Raw genomic sequence first — 19,640 nt, 5'->3', positions numbered from 1 at the left:
CCCCTCACAAATCACATTCCCCATGGGCTATTTGAGGAAATCATGCCACAACTGAGTCAGACAGCTGCATACCTGTTAAGGATACACCGTGACAATGCCAACATCTCTTGTGCTCAGGAGGGCCTCCATACTCAACTGTGTGGTCTTCAGTCTAGTATGGACATGCTAGCCAGCATGATGGAGCATATGGAGAGGGAACAGCTAGGGCTGGCCACCACCACCCTGAATGTGGGCAAGAATTCTCTGGGGGCCCTGTACAACCTGGCCAAGCAGCACAAGGAGCTGGAAAGATCCATCAGAGAACTGCACGACTGTCTGAAAGCCAGAATTCCTGATCCTTCCCCCACTACCCCTGAAAGGCCAACCTCCCCATATTCCCCAACTTCTCCCAAAACTTCAGACGCTGAGTAAATGCTGAGGAGCGCGGACTGACGTAATGGCACTGAACACGGACTATGATCTTGGTTCTTGAGTTTGAATTGCGGACTGGTTTCAGAAATCTGAGTGTAAATAAAAACAAAGAAGGATATATGTTAGTAACGAAGGTCGGGTAAATGTCTGTCCTTACCATCATCTGCGTAACACAGATAAAGCTAAATGCGTACACATAGATATCACATTGCAAAGTTATAAAAAGGGGACCCTTACACGGCGTGTTTGTAGATTTAGTAGTAAAGATGCACCATAGGGACCCCTTTTTCTTAAATTATAGCATGCCTCAAGAGACATGCATCACCTAAATTTGGCGTCTGGCCAAAAAGGGCATTAGAAAACAAGCTGAAAAAGAAGAAAAACAAAGTGGAGAATATTGAGAAATGGCCTATAATGAAAACCATTATATGATTGACTAAGGCAAATGACTTAAGGACGGACATGAAGGGAAACCATTTATGGTGTTTATCATTTAACTAGACATAGCTGCGCTAACCTTAGAATAGTTTCTTGATTGGTTGACTAAATAGTGGTAACGTAGGGGTTATTTGATGCATTTAAATAATAAATGTGTGACGCTTTAACAAAATAATATGTAGAACCAAGTATAATGGGTTGGAGCCTCTGGTTGAGTGAGACAATAGATGCCAGAAGATGATTGGTTGCACTGATGTCAATGTAAAGCCTTTACTTTGCCATGATTAAGAGGTTGCTGTACCTTGTTTTATGTGGCCATTTTAAGTGCCTTGAATTACACCAAAACTCAATGTTTGAATGTCACCTTGCGTTGATATAATCCAGCTAATTGATCACCTTGTGCCTTAGTATGTAGGTTCACCTGCACTTCAATATATTTACCGTGTGAAGTATCACTTATATTCATATCCGCACCAGAGTTATCAGTAATTCGAGTGATGTGTTTTTCTTTTTTATTGCAATGCACAAATGAGGATGTCTTGTCAGTAAACAACCCAAGAGCATAGTTGATGTAATGGGACTCTTTCGAGTCCCAGAGGAGGGACTGTAGAAGAATTTTTAGGTCCTTATTTGAACTATGATGAACTATCAAGTGTCCTGATCCGAACTGTATGTCCTCTGGTTGAACTAGCAGGTGTTCAACCCAAAAAAAAAAGGGCTCTATTAGTCATTCAGTCTGTCAGGGGCTTTCCAAGGCCTTTTAGGTGCTTTCCCGCAGGCCACGTGCGAGGGGCCTCGGGCCAGCTGCACCTGTGGCTGAAGGTCTTTTAAAAAAATCAGTTGTAAATCCTTCACGTTTTAATGGGAGCGTTTGTCACATTGAAATAATGGCCTAACACCTGCTTAGGGTTCACTAGAGGACGCTTCCAATAGAAAACCATGTCTTGGGAATGAAATAAATAAAAAAGTCGAAGGAGGAGCGATGCCCGCGGGTCTCCAATAAATAGATGAGCGCGGTTGTCACATATTCAGTCTCTCTAGAGGACTCAGTTTGTCTAAGCTCTGTGTCGAAGGCTTAAATAAACTTAAAAACTCTGTGCATTTTATCTTGCTTAAGGCTGAATTATTCTAAAGTGTTGTCCTTTTCTAGCATATCACTTGCAATTAGTTTGTGTTATCTAAAAGACGACATCCCGAGAAGACTAAAGACGAACCACGACAGACTATTCATTGTCAGCAGACAGAGTACCCCATGAAAACTCTCTTTAAAATAATTTTCACCTGCAGGAGAATGCTGGCCAGACTTTGAAAGTGACTTCACACTTGTGTTATTTTCCTGGTTAAGGCTGGTACTTGAGTCTGTGACGCTTGCAGCTTGTTCTGGAGGTGGAGATGCAGCTGAAGAGGATGAATGTAGTGATTTCCCACTATCCAACACAACATCTTCAAAAGTTGGAGAGGAGAGAGCAAATGAGAGTTTTTAAATAACTCACACATTGACACAGGTCACTGTCTGACTGAAAAATGCAGTAATTTAAATTAGCATAGTGCATTCCCTGTGATTAGCTGGGCATGCATAGAAATAAAAAGTGAGTGGATCTACAAAATTTCCAACATAACGCAAAAGCAAAAATGCAACACACTGAGCTCAGAAATTTTGGTTTCAGACAGCTAGAGGTGCCAGCAGCCAACTGCCTGCTTTGAGTCTTGTTGCTACCTTTTAACATGCAAAACAAAATAAAGGCAGACAGGCCTGTCAACGTGCTTATTGCTTGATGTTAATAGCTGGGTCCTGGTGGCCACTGAAGGCTTCTGCTTACGTATAGGAATAGAGACAGAACACATTATCAAGTTTTAGTCTACAATTAGCTTTGTAGATGTTACTCTACACAACTCTAGTCCCAACTGTTCCCTGTGTCGGGAGCAGTGATGCCGGTTACTCTAATCTGACCACTTTTTTTAGTAACGAGTAATCTAACGCGTTAATCTTTCCAAATCAGTAATCAGATTAAAGTTACTTCTCCAAGTCACTGTGCGTTACTATTATTTTTCATTGTGGGTCGATAGCAGCATTAAACTTGGTCCGTGGGCAGGAGGTCGGGGTTCGACTGAACTGCCCACTTTAAGCGAGCTGTGAGCTTTTCATCCACGTTTTTTTGCAGCTGCTCGACTCGTCCTCACCTCTTAAAGTGCGGTGATCAGCACACCTGCACTGAGCTTTACAAAGACATTTTTATACTTTTTTTCCCTCATTTATTTAGAATTCTGAGCTGAGCCGCTCTGTATCTGGTCATTAAAAACAGCTGATCCTCCGCGACGCGTCAACAACTAACACTATTTTCCACTCAAATCCACCTAAACTCTCTTTCTGAGGACCACATGATGTGAAAACGCAATAAAACTTTCTTACCTGTAAATCTGGTCATGTTTTCTGCATAAATAAATGTAATCCATTCTTTGTGCTCAAACGCCAAAGCAGGGGCGAATCCAGATGGAATGGGGGCGTGGGGCAAGGATGTGCCCCCCTCACAACACCCCTAGATTAAAGGTCCAGTTTTGAAGCCGTTTTTTACTACAACTACTAATACTGCTTAAAATAATAATAATTTCGACAAGTAAAATGTTTAGAGAGAATTTAAATGTTAGAAAAATGTTAGAATTTAATAGTTACATTTATAAAAAATGTAAGTTCGAAATTGCAAGTTTTACTGTTACAGTGCTGTCAACAGTTAAATATGAGGTCAAGAAAGAGGTCTTTATTTTACTTTTTATAAAACAAGTATTTATTTTCATTGAAGTCAAGAAAGGGTGACTATAAAGTGAATTTTGGCAAAACAGGTATCATTGTCATGTTGAGGTGGCAGAGGGTTGTTGTCGACAGCTGGGAAAAGTAACTAAAAAAGTAACTAGTAATCTAACTTAGTTACTTTTACAATTGAGTAATCAGTAAAGTAACTAAGTTACTTTTTCAAGGAGTAATCAGTAATTGGATTACTTTTTCAAAGTAACTGTGGCAACACTGGTCGGGAGTAAGGAAATTAGAGGAAACCCCAACAATAAAAAGAAACGTAACTACTCCTGGTGAAGAAACGTGTGGATAGAATACTGCAGCTGGTACCCTACTGTAGTGGTAATATACACACAAAATGTAAATAGGTATGTCTTGATATTTTTGCTGGGAGAAAAAAAGAGTAAATTCTTCGAGGGAATCGTGAAAAGTTGTCGGGCTTCTTTCATCTGTCTTCATCCAACTTTTCCTAAAGTTTCAATGAAGTCGACTTTTTTTATGGAAATTTTTGGAATGTGTAACATGCAACTGCACAGAAAACTGTTCTGGGACCTCCCTACAGTTCCACGTACTTACGTGGAAAAGCCAATACGCAGGGAGACCACCTCCCTGCCTCACCATGCACATAAATGGAAAGGCTACAGCAGGACAACAGCAGCAAAGGCCCCAAGCATGGAGTACAGAACAGGCAGAAGAGACAACAAAACAACAGCAAGTAAGCTGGAAAACAAACAAGAGTTGGGGTGACAATTCAGCTTGCAGAGGAAGCAGCTACACCAGCTGTGGCATCAAAGGGCAGAGGTCACGCTATGAGGAATCTGCCAATTGAATACCACCTCATCGCTATTCAGGCACATGAAATTTCACTTCTAAGCAAGGTTACTTTAGTTGTACTGGCTCGATTGTCACCAAACTAGGTATATGCATTACGCATAGTGACCCCAAGCAGATTCATTTTGGGTTCACAATATCAAGGTCACTGGAGTGTACTTTGTAAATATTTTGAGGGCAATAACTTCTTTTTAAACTGCCAGAGTGCCACCGATTTTGGTACATGTGTTAGGCATGATGACCACAAGACGACGATGGATTTTGGGGACAAAATGTCAAGGGTCAAAATTGCTGAACTGTACTTTGAATTTTTTCAATTTATTTTCATTTATATAATGCCAAATCACAAAAAGTAGGCTCAAGGCGCTTCACACAAGTAAGGTCTCTTACCAACCCCCAGAGCACGCACACAGGCAACAGTGGTAAGGAAAAACTCCCTCTGAAGAAGAAACCTCAAGCAGACCAGACTCAAAGACTCAAAAAATTCAGACTCAAAAAATTTTAGCCAAGGGCACAGTGAAGTCTATGCACTTGGTACATAGATGACGATCATGAAGACAAATCTCATCTCCAGAATACCTGCATAATATACACATATCTATCTATGCATACACATACACACACTAAAACCATTGTAGTTACCTTTCTGTTCTGGAGCCATAATTTTCTGCAATGCAAACTCCACTCTCTTACAAAGCTCCTCCTCATCAACATCAGCATCAACACAGTCCAAAATGTCTTGCTTCCCACCATACCATTCCTCTAGGTTTGGCCAGGTGTCCTGAAATGCTGTGATCCTTGATGGTGGAGAAAACAGTGGACACTCACCACCTGTGCATAAAACTTATGATTCTCTGCAAAGAAGCCGCCTCTCTAGAGATGCCTTTCAAGCAAATTGTCAATTAAGTTTGATCATGAAAATACTTTTTTTCAGTGAAATATTCCTTCAGGCTGCCTTGTCACACCATTAATGGTGTTTTTGTTTTGGGTGACACTGTGGATTAGCAGCTTGCACTGTTGCCTCACAGCAAGAAAGTCCTGAGGTCACTTCCCACCTGGTCTTTTCTGTGTGGAGTTTGCATGTTCTCCCTGTGTTTGCGTGGGTTCTCTCGGAGTGATTCAGCTTCCTCCCACTTACAAAGACATGCAGGTTAGGTGAACTGGTGACTGTTAGTGTAAATGTGTTTCTCTGTTTACGTGTGGCCCTCCGATAGACTGGTGTCCTGTCCAGGGTGTACCCTGCTTCTCACCCTATGACTGCTGGGATGTGCTCTTGGCCCCTTGAGACCTTTAATTGGAGTAAGTGAGTACAGAAAATGAGTGAATGTTTTTGTTTGTACAAATGCGTGCAGTGGTAGTGCATGTGGGGTTTATTTTTTTTTTTTTGGTTATTATTTCCTCTGTGTATGTGGTGTGTGTGTGTGTGTGTGTGTGTGTGTGTGTGTGTGTGTGTGTGTGTGTGTGTGTGTGTGTGTGTGTGTGTGTGTGTGTGTGTGTGTGTGTGTGTGTGTTGTCCATAATCTAACACCCCTGTCCCCTTTTTGGCACTTTGTATTGTTTTTGTTTTAGGATAAAATATATATGTGTATATGAATAGGTTAAAAAACTATAGTTATAGGAAAGTCAACCAAAGAATTGAGTGATTAAATCAAAAATGATCAACAAACCTTAAAAACATAACCTGATCTGGGTTATGGTTTTATTTTTCCCCCTTTATTTTACCCACTGTCTGCCCAGGCCTTGATTTATTAGTGTTTTATTTTTGTCACATGTTTATTCTCTGTTTTGTTTTGTGTTGCCTCTTTTGCATCTTTATTACTTTTCATACTTTAGCCATGATTCAGTCCTGTTCTTATTTTGTCCAGCCAGTCTGTTTTTTCACTGTTTATCATTAATCACTTGTTTATTTTGTTTTTCTCATTTGTGATATTATCAGTTATTATCGGGTTTTGTTTTCTGTTAATCATCTAGTCTCTGTATTACTTATAGTTTGTTTTCTTAGTCAGTTCCAGTCTAGTTTTGTCTTAGTGTTTATTTTATTGTTTTTTTTCAGTTCTTAGGTTTAAGCTTAGGGCCCTGCCCCACTGGCGTTTAGGAGGATTTGCGGATGGAATGCGCACAAAAGTGGCCCACAACCGCAATAACTGTGTCACATTCCTGTATGAGTCGACCGCCATCCGAACACGTCCGTGATCATCTGCAGAGCCACGCATGTCCGCAGCCAGAATTTTTGAGCGGCTCAAAAATCCTGCTGCGGATGAGATCCGCATCACTGCCTGAACACATACTGAAGACATACGCAGGACATACACAACCAACGCGCCGCATATCCTCTGTCATCCGCTGATATCCACAACCGACGAACTGGCGCGGCTTGGCGGCGGACCGGGACAGCGTGCAAAACAGATATGATGCGTGCCCAGCACGGCCACATCACGGTCGCAAATGGTATGTCGCGCATGCAGACAGAGTGGTCACGGATGAAGCGAGTGCATCACGGCCGCTGTGCCCCTCATGGGGGCGCTTCCGCGGTCGCCTTCGCTTCTGTTCCCTGTTATATCCGCTTTTCTTCCTCATGTATTCGCTGATCCCCCCGGGACATTTGTCATTTCCGCCCACCTTTGTTGCAGACACTCAGCTTTTGTCTCCTCATTTCATGCACAAATCCTTCTAAACGCCAGTGGGACAGGGCCCTTAGTGTGAGTCTTTGCCTATTAGTATTGTATTCTGTCCTCGGTTTCTGATTTATCTTTGTTCTCAGTTTTTCCTCACTCCATTTGATTGTGTTATCACTCCATGCTCCGGGACCTGTTCTTGTGTCTTCGTCTCTCACTGTAATTCCTTCTGCTTAGTGTTTCCATTCACTCACGCTCTTTGCACTTGCTCACGTGTCTTATATCACTTCACTTTGTTTCTCCACCTCACTCGCTTGCACCTTGCACTGTCTTTGTCCTCCAGCCACGCCCCATGTCTAGAATGTTTTCCTGCACTTGCATCTTGTTATCCAATCACCCACCTGCTTGTGTAAGCAGTTCGCAGCCACCACTCCCTTGCTAGTTTGTTGTCATTGTACACTTACCAGCTCTTGTATCAGTCCTGTTTTGCCTCGACATGTTTTCAAATCCTGCTCTGCATTTTTGATTGCGCCGTTTTGCCTCAGGCCTGATATCTGTGTTTGCTTGTGCCTTTGGACCCTGCTTGATTATGACTGCATTTTTGCCTAGCCCTGTCTGTACCGTTGCTCCACTGGCTGATAACCTGTGTACCATACCTTGGCCGAAATAAAGACTAGTTCGTTTTTGTTGTTTTTTTTTTGTTTTGTTTACTTGTTTTACCTGTGTGGTATTTGTGCCTCAAATAAGGTCTTCTCTGTGGGATCACAGGTTGCAGCATCAGCAGGTGAATCTGCAGGAGCTTTAAGATAAAGAGAAGCAAAAATACATACAAATCAAATTCACAAGACTGCTATGTACATTTTGAGATGAATGAAGTACAGAAAGCTATGATGCAAAAACTCCCAGTAGTGTGACCTACAGGTCTGAGTGAGTGCACGTCTGATGACACATTCATCAGGCACATCCAGCAAGAGAACCAGGTCCAGCACTGGAGCAGTAGGTGCTGGTGCTTTGGTTTGATCAGGCTCCAAGGCAAGGTAAGCCCTGCTGTTCAATACTTCACTCCCGTCATCTACAGACCCACCCAAAGCTTTCTCTAGCAGGAAGGCCTGGTTGAAGTCTGTTGGAAACCCATCCAAGATCCAACCTGAATGAGCTGAAATCTGCCTAGTGAAGAAAGAAATAAACATTTTCAAACCAGAGACCACACTTAATATTTCAAAACACAAATAAGCATGGGTGACAATGAAAGTAAAAGAGCCAAAGGTTTTGTGCTTACCTGATAGCCTCCACTATAATATCCACCTGTATCTCATCAAGGATGGGTTTACCATTCTTCAGTGCTGCCTCTGCTGCTGCTCCCAACATAGCCCGCCGAGACAACTGAAACACGGCACGTGTAAGAATTCTGCACTGGTCCAACATTGTTCTCTCTTCATGTAGCACCTCTTGGTCAGATTATACAGAGCCACGGAATTATGTTTCACAGTTACGCTGATGACCTGCAGGTGTATACATGCCTATATAGGTAATGACACTCAGATTGCAAAAACTGGATGTCTTCTACTTTCCCATTTTGTGCAAAGAAGACTGAGATCATTGTTATTGGCACATATTGAGACATTTTCTGATCTATTGAAAGTGTCTCTGAATTACGATGTGATTCATCACAATGATAAAGTTAAAAAGTCTTGGTGTGACGTTTGAGCTATCATTCTAAAACAAACATGCAGTCAGAAATCAAATTTCCAAACCAAATCGGTGAGGGCCTGGGTGATGACTGCCCTGCTGTTGTCCAACACAGTGCTGACAGAAATTGGGCTACTATTGGGCAAAGAAGAGGAGGCTGGAGTACCACTCCTACCACCAACCTCTAAAATGTAGTTATTTGTTGGCCACAGGATGGATGAAGTTTGATGTTGTTACCAAGATGCATTATAAGTAAGGAATACAAAATAATTTTACAACAGCACAAATACAGAAGAACACTCAGACAACATTAACCTTGCTCTCACCACTTTCCTCCTGAACGACAAGATCTGAAAATAAGCATGAGAGGAAAAAAAGATACATCATTGAATCTGTGTTGAGTATTTTATACTTGTACAATTAAATTATGCATTTTTATAATTAAAATAAAACATAAAACTGCACAATCAAATTTTTAAATAAATTACATTCAAACAATCCAGTCACCATTACATTCAAACAATCCAGTCACCACACCATGTACATGTACATGGTGTGGTGACTGGACTGTTTGATTGGCATTGTGCTGTCTTGTGTAACCCACCAGATGTCACTGACGTGCAGGATCCAAGCTCCTCTTGGCTGACCGTCTTTTGCTGTTGTTCTCTGATCTGAAAAACGAGTGAAAATAATTTTTAAATGTGAAGGTGGCATGATTTGGTTCACTGAGCACAAGTAAAGGCCATGAAGTTCAATAATCAAAACTGTTTAATTAAAATAAAATAATATAACAATAATATTAATAATATATATTTGGAGGGCTCAACAAAATTCATGCTTATTGCCTGAAATATCTTATGGCAAAGACACACACATATATGTATACACACTTTGCTGATCTGACTGAACATGAGTTTGTATACTTTTATTTAAATGTTGCAATGTGAAGATGCCACTTTTTTCTCCTCACATTTATGCATTTTATCCTTTGAATGGATTTTTTTAAATTCAGAAATAAAGTTAACCACTAAGTATTAGCAAAGAAATAATAGTGCATCTGATTAACCTGTTCTCCGTTCTGGTAAGCATCCAGAGCCTCTTCAATCAGTCTGTCACATGATAAAATACAGACACCTAATGCTAGAGCAGAAAATAAGACACAAGAAGACAAAATTCTTATCAGACATCAGTCTTTAAAATGCACTTCAGTAACAACAAATGCAACAAACTTTGTATGACATTGTGGTATTTCTTTTTTTGAGTATCAGATCTGTGTGTGCGCATGCTGTGTACCTTCAGCAACCTTGGCCAAGGAAGTGGACTTGCCAGAACAAAATTTTCCCAGGACGCAAGCCTTTAGGGTGAAGTGAGGAAGGGAACGTGAGGAACACGCCATAGCAGGTGGATGGACAATGTTCCTCAGCCGGTGAACAACATGTGCAAGAATTATATTGTTGGTTGGGGTTGACATGGTTTCTCCTGCTTCCTCTGGCCATGCCCAGTCTCCCACCATATTCTAACAAACATAACACATGCTCCAAATAAAAAGCACCTTTAGTGTGGAGCTGCATTTCAGAGCTTTCATGCCCATAGTTTTTGGTCACCAGGAAAACAAGACAAAAGGAAAAATATTAAATGGTTACAAAAGGTAAATAAAGAAGAGGAAATTCATAATATAACCATTATGACTTTATCTTTCTTGACTGGATGCTGATAACCTTGTAGAGATACACATTAAAAATATAATGATAATAAAAATATCATGTAAAACATTTTTGAGTTTGCATTCATTTCATCCTGTCTCACTGTACCTGATAATGGATTATATAAAAAATATCACACATTTTGAGCTTTAAAAAGATGGATATTAGCATTAGTATATCTAAGTAAGGCCAGAATCCACATGCAAGCTATGCTGCAAGTGTGTATCACACACACATTACTAACAAGATGAAAGCATGCTGCATAAGTCAAGTCAAACTCACAGTGTACTCATCATAGTCCTGGCTGTTGAGAGTCTCCTGCTTCTTTAGATCTACAGGGTCTAGAGGGATGGAGAGTTCAAACCCCGACTGCTGGCCCTCTACACGTTTATAGAGAGGCAGACCACTTAGCAGCAGTTCCTTCCACTCTCTTATTAGCTTTGCTGGAATCAGACTAGACATAATGTACACTGAAATTAATTGATAAAGAATTCAACATAAATCCCAAAATTATTCTGATCAGATTTCAAAGTTATTATTCATAATCCTTTAATACACCTTGCAATGTATTTTTTAAGAAACTGGTAATCAACCCAAGTGAAGAGCACAAAATATATACTACTGATTTATGGCATATTTCAGGAATACAGAAGTTGACTCTGTAGCTGCAGTACATGACACCTAGATTATCAAATGCAACAAAACTAATATTTAACATAGCACTGGTGACAGAACATCTATGGGAAAGATACATTTGATCAAATATGGTTACAATTCATAATTTTGAGACTACAGTCTGATATAGTGTTTCACTGCAAGTCATCAGCATTTATATAACAAATTTTAATGTTGTTGCCCTGAAATACAATTTAAGCACGTCTTGTTGAAAGAAAATATAATCATGAAATAGAAGAGGGGGGAAAATAAGCAGGGCAGCCCTGATGGGCAGCACTGTGGCTTAGTGGTTAGCACTGTTGCCTTGCAGCAAGAAGGTCATGGGATGGCTTCCAGTCAAGGCCATTCTGTGTAGAGTTTGCAGGTGTCCCATGTTTGCGTGGGTTCCCTCCAGGTGCTCTGGCTTCCTCCCGCTTCCAAAAAGATACAGGTTAGGTGATTTGCTGACTCTAAATTGACCGTAGGTGTGTGAATGTGTTTGTCCATCTATATGTGGCCCTGTGACAGACTGCCATCCTGTACTTCACCTCACACTCAATGGCTGCTGGGATAGGCTCCAACAACATGAATACAGATACTGTATTCATTTTTTTTTTTGCATCAGTTTAAGGAACTGTGTGACATACTTCCTGGTGAGCAGGCGGTATTCTCCAATCTTTGTGGCCAAGTCCACTATCTGTTCCACAATCTCCCGGCAGGTGTTAAAATGTTTCTTGTATCTGCTCTGAGCATGCTCAGCAGCCATCCTGTTACAGAGCTCAACCTCCTTTCTCATCTCTTCGGCACGGGACATTTGTTCCTGTTGAGCCAAAGCCTACACAAGGGCCCGGTCAGAAAAAGGTGAACATAAATGGACCGCTACCAACATAACAAATCAAGAAATATGAAACATCAGTCATTTATTGTATTAAGCAAATAACCAGATGCTACTTCAAAAAGGAAAAGCCCAAACTTAGACACAAATTCGTATTTGTAACAAATGGACTCATATATGTACATGATCACACATACTCATTGCTGTATTTTCAAACCACTATCATTTATATTGTTGTTTGAGGATTCATTTTTCAAAGTCTCCTTTAGCTGCAGAATCAGGACACATTCTCAGTTAAAGGTATCATACGTACTACTTTATTACAGTAGTGTTCAGAATAATAGTAGTGCTATGTGACTAAAAAGATTAATCCAGGTTTTGAGTATATTTCTTGTTACATGGGAAACAAGGTACCAGTAGATTCAGTAGATTCTCACAAATCCAACAAGACCAAGCATTCATGATAGGCACACTCTTAAGGCTATGAAATTGGGCTATTAGTAAAAAAAAAAAAAAGGTAGAAAAGGGGGTGTTCACAGTAATAGTAGTGTGGCATTCAGTCAGTGAGTTTGTCAATTTTGTGGAACAAACAGGTGTGAATCAGGTGTCCCCTATGTAAGGATGAAGCCAGCACCTGTTGAACATGCTTTTCTCTTTGAAAGCCTGAGGAAAATGGGACGTTCAAGATATTGTTCAGAAGAACAGCGTAGTTTGATTAAAAAGTTGATTGGAGAGGGGAAAACTTATACGCAGGTGCAAAAAAATTATAGGCTGTTCATCTACAATGATCTCCAATGCTTTAAAATGGACAAAAAAAAACAGAGACGCATGGAAGAAAACGGAAAACAACCATCAAAATGGATAGAAGAATAACCAGAACGGCAAAGGCTCACCCACTGATCAGCTCCAGGATGTTCAAAGACAGTCTGGAGTTACCTGTAAGTGCTGTGACAGTTAGAAGACGCCTGTGTGAAGCTAATTTATTTGCAAGAATCCCCTGCAAAGTTCCTCTGTTAAATAAAAGACGTGCAGAAGAAGTTACAATTTGCCAAAGAACACATCAACTGGCTTAAAGAGAAATGGAGGAATATTTTGTGGACTGATGAGAGTAAAATTGTTCTTTTTGGGTCCAAGGGCCGCAGACAGTTTGTGAGATGACCCTCAAACTTTGAATTCAAGCCACAGTTCACAGTGAAGACAGTGAAACACGGTGGTGCAAGCATCATGATATGGGCATGTTTCTCCTACTATGGTGTTGGGCCTATATATCGCATACCAGGTATCATGGATCAGTTTGGATATGTCAAAATACTTGAAGAGGTCATGTTGCCTTATGCTGAAGAGGACATGCCCTTGAAATGGGTGTTTCAACAAGACAATGACCCCAAGCACACTAGTAAACGAACAAAATCTTTGTTCCAAACCAACAAAATGAATGCCTCGCAGATGTGAAGAAATCATGAAAAACTGTGGTTATACAACTAAATACTATAGTTTAGTGATTCACAGGATTGCTAAAAAAAAAAGCAGTTTGAACATAATCATTTTGAGTTTGTAGTGTCAACAGCAGATGCTACTATTATTGTGAACACCCCCTTTTCTACTTTTTTTTACTAATAGCCCAATTTCATAGCCTTAAGAGTGTGCATATCATGAATGCTTGGTCTTGTTGGATTTGTGAGAAACTACTGAATCTACTGGTACCTTGTTTCCCATGTAACAATAAGAAATATACTCAAAACATGGATTAATCTTTTTAGTCACATAGCACTACTATTATTCTGAACACTACTGTATATGGTATGGGATTTTGCCAACTTCTGATTGGCCCATTCGCCACTTTTTGAGCTGTACCACATGCCGAGCTGACCTCTGGTGGAGCCGAGTACTTGTAGACCGCGCGTGCGAAACGAGCACACCTCGCGTGCAGCGTAGTGCTAGCTAATCGAGCGACGCCTTCTATCGATAACGACCAATCAGATAACACAATACCACGCCTACTTTGGCTGTCAATTTGTTGACAAGATGGCAGAAGACAGGTTTGCGTCTGTTAGCGACGCTGACTTAAAATGAATTTTACACGAAAAAGATGCGAAGAACACCCGCAGAAATGCACAGTCAGCAGCCAACCTGTTTTGCAAGTACGTCACTGAAAAGGGACATGCACCCAACTTTGAAACTTATGACAGATGGATGTTTGACGGAGTACTCGGTCGATTTTATGCAGAAGCTAGACAGACGAATGGCGAACTTTATAAGAAAACAAGCCTGATGACTCTTCATCACAGACTTAACAGGCATTTCCAGTCGATCAATGGGATGTCAGTTGGTGCAGTATGACAGTAATAATAAAGAGATGAAACTTGAGATTGATTTTTCAGTTTTAGTATGTTTGACAAACTCCCAATTTTCTTGTTTACCATATAATAAAGCAATTATAGATTTTGATTTTGGTGTACCCATGATTATGCGGACCTGGTCAGGATGGGGCTCACCTTGGCCTCCATCCTGACCAGGTCTGCATAATCATGGGTACACCTCATCAAAGTCTATAATCGTATAATGTATTTTGCCCACAAAATATCTTCTACAGAAAAGATACTCTAGCATTTGAGATGAAATGTTAAACTAGACGGGCAACCTGTACAGCACATAGCATCATCAAGGAGCAGCAGGCCTTTGAATTACAGAGGCCACAGAACTTTCAAATTAAGACAATACTAGCAAATCCAGAAAACACTAACAGCAAACAAACAACTGGATCAAATCAACAAGACAGTTGCATCGAAAACATGTCAATTGAGAAAACACTTCCAAACGTAGAGAATTTAATGTTTTCAGAACACAGTGCACTGGCAGCAGTTGCTGGAGAGAGGCACTGCCAGTGATGACAACTACATTAGCATGGTTTGCAAACACTGTGGAAAAATAGATGTGTGACAAAAGGGAAAAAAATATTCAGCTGACTAAAAACATCAAAGAATTTATCAAAAAGGTATGAAAACTTATAATTTGCTGGAATCTCAGCTGTGAGTCGTTTATACAACACAACACAGAGCTCATCCATTTCCTGGTTTCTGATATTGACAATTTTCTATGATGCATTGGAGATTTTGGACCATCTCTACCAACTGATGGCACATCATGTTGTGAAACTGGTCAATTTGATGTAAATTCCCCCCAAACATTATATTTCCAAATGTTGACAAAAATGAAGGAAAAAAGTTACCCTTGTCAAACTAATTACAAATTTATACCAATTTTTTTTTTTTTTCCAGCTGCTTTCAGTTTCCCTGGGTTGCCACAGTGGATCCAGCAGATGCTCTTCCTGACACAGCTCCAGTTGTACATGGAGAAACACACACACACACAGCCCCCGGTCCTCCCAAGCGGTCTCCCAGCCAAATAATGAAGACCTACTCTGCTTCACTTCTGAGATCTGATGGGATCAGGTGTTAAACCGGCACAGCTGCTGTTCCAAACCTGTACTAAAATTTAAAGTGTTCTTTCTTGATTTAGGTCCCACCCCTTGACCAAATTTCATGATAATCAGTTTGATATCAATTTTGTGTTGACTGCCAAAGAATCAAACCATCTTTTGATCAGTTTAAGACAAATCAGGCTATGGCCACGCCATTATTTTTGCCATGTTAATAAACTACGATACTCCACAAAAATTTTGTTGGACCATACCAGATACCCCCATGCCTTCTATCAGCCCTATGTATGCCTTCTTGCAAATATTCACTAAATCAGCCACCTACAGTGTCATGTGACTACAGAGAAGATTCTCATTCTTTCTGCTCTGTCCTATCTCACCGCTTTCCTCTCCAGTGCTTCCTGTAAGTCCTTCTCTCTCCGTTGCTGGTACTGCTGCTCTCTGAACAGGCAGTTCTGTCGGATGACCTCCTTCTGCTTGCGTAGCTGAAGGAGCTGCACTGTTAAACGCTGCTCCTGTTTAGTCTGACGTGTCAGACGCTTCACCAGTTGCTCATCTCGCTGCACTTCCTGTAGTAAGGATCAACAGAAAGTGTTCAGTTGAGGGACTATGCAGGAGTATAGAGTATATTATTTGCTTCCTTAGAAAGAAAAGAAAGATAAGAAAGTGAATATTTCACCTGCAAAGCTTCATGGGCTTTGAACTGCTCCACCAGAAATCTCTCCACCCTCTGCGCTCTCTCCTGATGAGCTACAGCATCCTCCTCCAGTCTGCGTCTAATCTCTTGGATATACTTACTATTGGATTGCAGCATCAGTTCAGCTCCACTTCCAGAAGCCTCACTGGTGTGGCTGCTGCCACAAAAAGAAAAAGAAAGTAAGCACTGTCCAGTGGAATAGAAGTTAAAGTTTCCTTTACTAAATCCAACATTACCCTTTCTTTCAAGTCTTTGACTTGGTGTAAAATAACATCAGTCACTTAAAGAGTAAAAATTGTCTCCCGTTGCCAATTTCTGGCTCCGATTCATGTCCCGTTTCACAAAAATTAGGAAACTTGGCCTGACTGTCCACAACAGCAGTCTAAAATTGTGTCATAATATACATACCAGGTTAGCGCCAATTACAAGTGACAATGAACGCAGCACGACACAGGAGCAACTGGGCATACTCACAACGATACTGTGTGCAGGTGTAGCACCTCGTACTCTCGTGGTGTGTTTCTGTTGTGACTCCTCCCATTCGCTCTCCTCGGGACACAAACCCACGATCTCCGACATGGGAGATGGATGCTCTGTCCAGTCAGCTAAAACCCGGGCTCTGGCCTGAGTGGCCAGAGTATCATTTGGATGTCGAGGAGTGAAGCCTATTGACTATTACTGCACAGCGACTCCCACTGGCCTCTGTCACACAGGCTACATGCTAACGTATGTGCTTATAACAACACATTACCACAAACCTACAATTAATCCGTTAACATCTGAAAACTCTCTTCTGCTAAAGAGTGCTGCGTGCTTTTCGTGGTATTATGGATGTATATTATATTTTCATAGGAGATTTAAAGAGATCAGCAAACAGCGAGTCCTTGAACACACTGCCATGCATAGACTGACCGCTCTACTGCGTGGTACAGTTATTTTGATCCTGCTCCAAGGAAATCACAGACCACTCACTTCATAAATAACACAATCTGCACGGTATTTTAAATTATATCCTGGTATCAAAGTGACTGCTTAGCCAAATCCATACTGAAGCAGAAACCATTTATTTCAAGATGCACTGAAGAAGTAAAACTAAAGCCATCTGTAAAATTAAAGTAAAAGATTTATATTACAGTGGCTTGCAAAAGTATTCATACCCCTTGGTATTTCATGCATTTTAATTTGTTTATGGCATTTCAAATACAAAAAGTAAGTATAGCAAGGGGTATGAATACTTTTGCAAGCCACTGTACCCTCATCCACATAGGTTACATCCAATTATTCACGTTTGTGGATCACCATGTGTCACAACACCACAGTTTTTTTTAACATGTTCAAAACTTTCCAGATTAGTCACTACTTTCTACAATGCTACTGTTGCCACAGATTACAGACGTTTCCATGTCCCAATTGGTTAGCCATACATACAGTATGTATGGATATGTACATGCAAAACATACAGAATGGGGTGCCAAAAATCAGCAATGGGAGATTGAACTGAGTTCGGCCAACAACCCCTACCCCCCCAACCCCACTTTCTTTTTTTACATCCCTATTCATCCGAAAAAAGTCCTTGCAATCAAGCCTCTGAGTGCTCTACTCACCTTTGATGAGTGCTTCATTCATGACAAATCCTTTAAAAAAAGGCGATATCGTTTCAGAAGTAATACCTCAGTCAACAGGCAGCCATCTCAGGAGTTACAAAGATCTATGTTGCAAGCAGCAATGAAATAAAGTTACCAACCTCCTTTTTTAACTATCTCTGTGTTAATGGTACAAAATATCTGAAGAAATACAGCCGGCTCAATGTTATTTTTTGGAACATGCTGATTTACATCAATCCTGATGTACTGATTTATTCCAACCAGTTTTAGAGTGTCGTTCTGGTCAGTTTAGTTAGTGCAAATGTCACACACAGCATATATAATCTGAAAATAAATTTAATAAAATCACCAAAATTATATGTTTTAATTGTAATCATAAAATGCAAGAATGCATTCGCATCTACGCTATACAAAGTTAAGGTTCAATAAAACATGGTGTTGAGTTCATCCAGAACTCTACTGTAGTTGTCTTATTGACATTGATGTATTTCCTGTTCAGCAAATTGTGGGGGAAAAAAGGAATTCTCTCTCATATGATGAAATTGTCAAAGATGAGCAGAGCAGTCAGAGACTTGACGGATAAAATGTTTTAATATGACTGAGGTTTTTTTTAATTGTTCTTTAACTTCAGGTGTCAGAGTAATAATAATAAGAAAATACAGTATGCAGAATTTTGTGAAGTGTTGCATCTTGATTTTTGATTTCTCAAAAAACACAACTCAAAAAGAGAATGAAAAATTAATTCTGTGAGTGATTTATGTTCTCACCATGAAGTGGACATAAATCCAGAAGTAACCATGGTCTTCCTTTTGACTTCACATTGTGCTATGTCAGCCAGGGCCATCTGCATGGACAGCAAGGAAAGCAATTACTGTACATTCAACATAAATCAATAAATAAAAGTTACTTTGGTGTTTTGACATGCTTGATAATTGGCAGTTTTCTCTTAACACACAAAATCTATCAAACCATAATGTCAACCAGTATGAGCTTTGCAAACTCTGGAACAAATTCATAGACAATACAACCTAAAGTAAATAAAGCCTAACATCATTGTTTGATTTAACTCAGACCTGTGCTTCTTGGTCTTTCTGTATCTGCTGCTGTTTTCTCTTCTTGAGACTCAGCTGCAACATAGCTTTGGGAGGTGGTTTGGGCATGTGTACGATGGTGGTCTTGTTCTGAGTCAACATCTTATGATGCTCCTGATGACCCATCCGAAACTGAAACACACAAAATTCACCCACAGTCCAACATACTGTACTCTTCAATGCAGGAGAAGGTGCTGAGAGAATGACAGTTGGGAGAAAATGTGCAACAGCAAGTTTCTACAAGTGTAGAAAAAAATTCTAATGCATTTGTGGTACTGCCTTATTGTCATCATGGTAAAATGTTTCTGCAAATGGACTATGTTTATATTGCACTTTTCCCTCTATGTCAGATGCTCGAAGTGCTTCATCATGTTATGTCACATCCCACTTTCACACACAATGAAAGACCCACTTCAGGATGCCACCATGGAACAACACACTGGGAGCAACTTCTGATTTAACTCTTTGAGTCCTAGTGCTCTCCTGCTCCCTGGTCAAGCTTTCATCATACACCTATTAATAGATTGTATGTTTACACAGTGTTCTGGACAAATATGTGTGTCACATCCAGAAAGTTGAGACTGTTCTGAACATTTTGATATGCAGCACATGTGCATTATACAACCCCTGGCAAAAATTATGGAATCACTGGCCTCGGAGGATGTTCATTCAGTTGTTTAATTTTGTAGAAAAAAAGCAGATCACAGACATGACACAAAACTAAAGTCATTTCAAATGGCAACTTTCTGGCTTTAAGAAACACAATAACAAATCAGGAAAAATAATTGTGGCAGTCAGTAACGGTTACTTTTTTAGACCAAGCAGAGGGAAAAAAATATGGACTC

The 19,640-nt window shown here is 40.3% G+C and overlaps 1 protein-coding gene across 1 annotated transcript in view; it reads right to left on the bottom strand.

Annotated features, from left to right (window-relative positions):
* Positions 1 to 19,640, bottom strand: part of spef2 (sperm flagellar 2) — a 111,639-nt gene that overhangs the window by 82,759 nt on the left and 9,240 nt on the right. The window contains exons 5-19 of the mRNA XM_034169578.1: positions 18,778 to 18,927; positions 18,472 to 18,548; positions 16,083 to 16,257; positions 15,784 to 15,972; positions 11,777 to 11,964; positions 10,758 to 10,929; positions 10,066 to 10,288; positions 9,839 to 9,912; positions 9,377 to 9,443; positions 9,088 to 9,122; positions 8,363 to 8,466; positions 8,012 to 8,250; positions 7,804 to 7,882; positions 5,111 to 5,265; positions 2,131 to 2,292 (exon numbers count right to left, since the gene is read on the bottom strand). Of these exons, the coding sequence (XP_034025469.1) occupies positions 2,131 to 2,292; positions 5,111 to 5,265; positions 7,804 to 7,882; positions 8,012 to 8,250; positions 8,363 to 8,466; positions 9,088 to 9,122; positions 9,377 to 9,443; positions 9,839 to 9,912; positions 10,066 to 10,288; positions 10,758 to 10,929; positions 11,777 to 11,964; positions 15,784 to 15,972; positions 16,083 to 16,257; positions 18,472 to 18,548; positions 18,778 to 18,927 (2,089 nt within the window). The remainder of the gene's footprint in view (positions 1 to 2,130; positions 2,293 to 5,110; positions 5,266 to 7,803; positions 7,883 to 8,011; positions 8,251 to 8,362; positions 8,467 to 9,087; positions 9,123 to 9,376; positions 9,444 to 9,838; positions 9,913 to 10,065; positions 10,289 to 10,757; positions 10,930 to 11,776; positions 11,965 to 15,783; positions 15,973 to 16,082; positions 16,258 to 18,471; positions 18,549 to 18,777; positions 18,928 to 19,640) is intronic.

This window comes from Thalassophryne amazonica, chromosome 5 (genome assembly GCF_902500255.1).
Source record: "Thalassophryne amazonica chromosome 5, fThaAma1.1, whole genome shotgun sequence".
In the NCBI taxonomy this organism is placed as follows: Eukaryota; Metazoa; Chordata; class Actinopteri; order Batrachoidiformes; family Batrachoididae; genus Thalassophryne; species Thalassophryne amazonica.
This window is presented reverse-complemented; position numbering and strand designations above follow the sequence as displayed.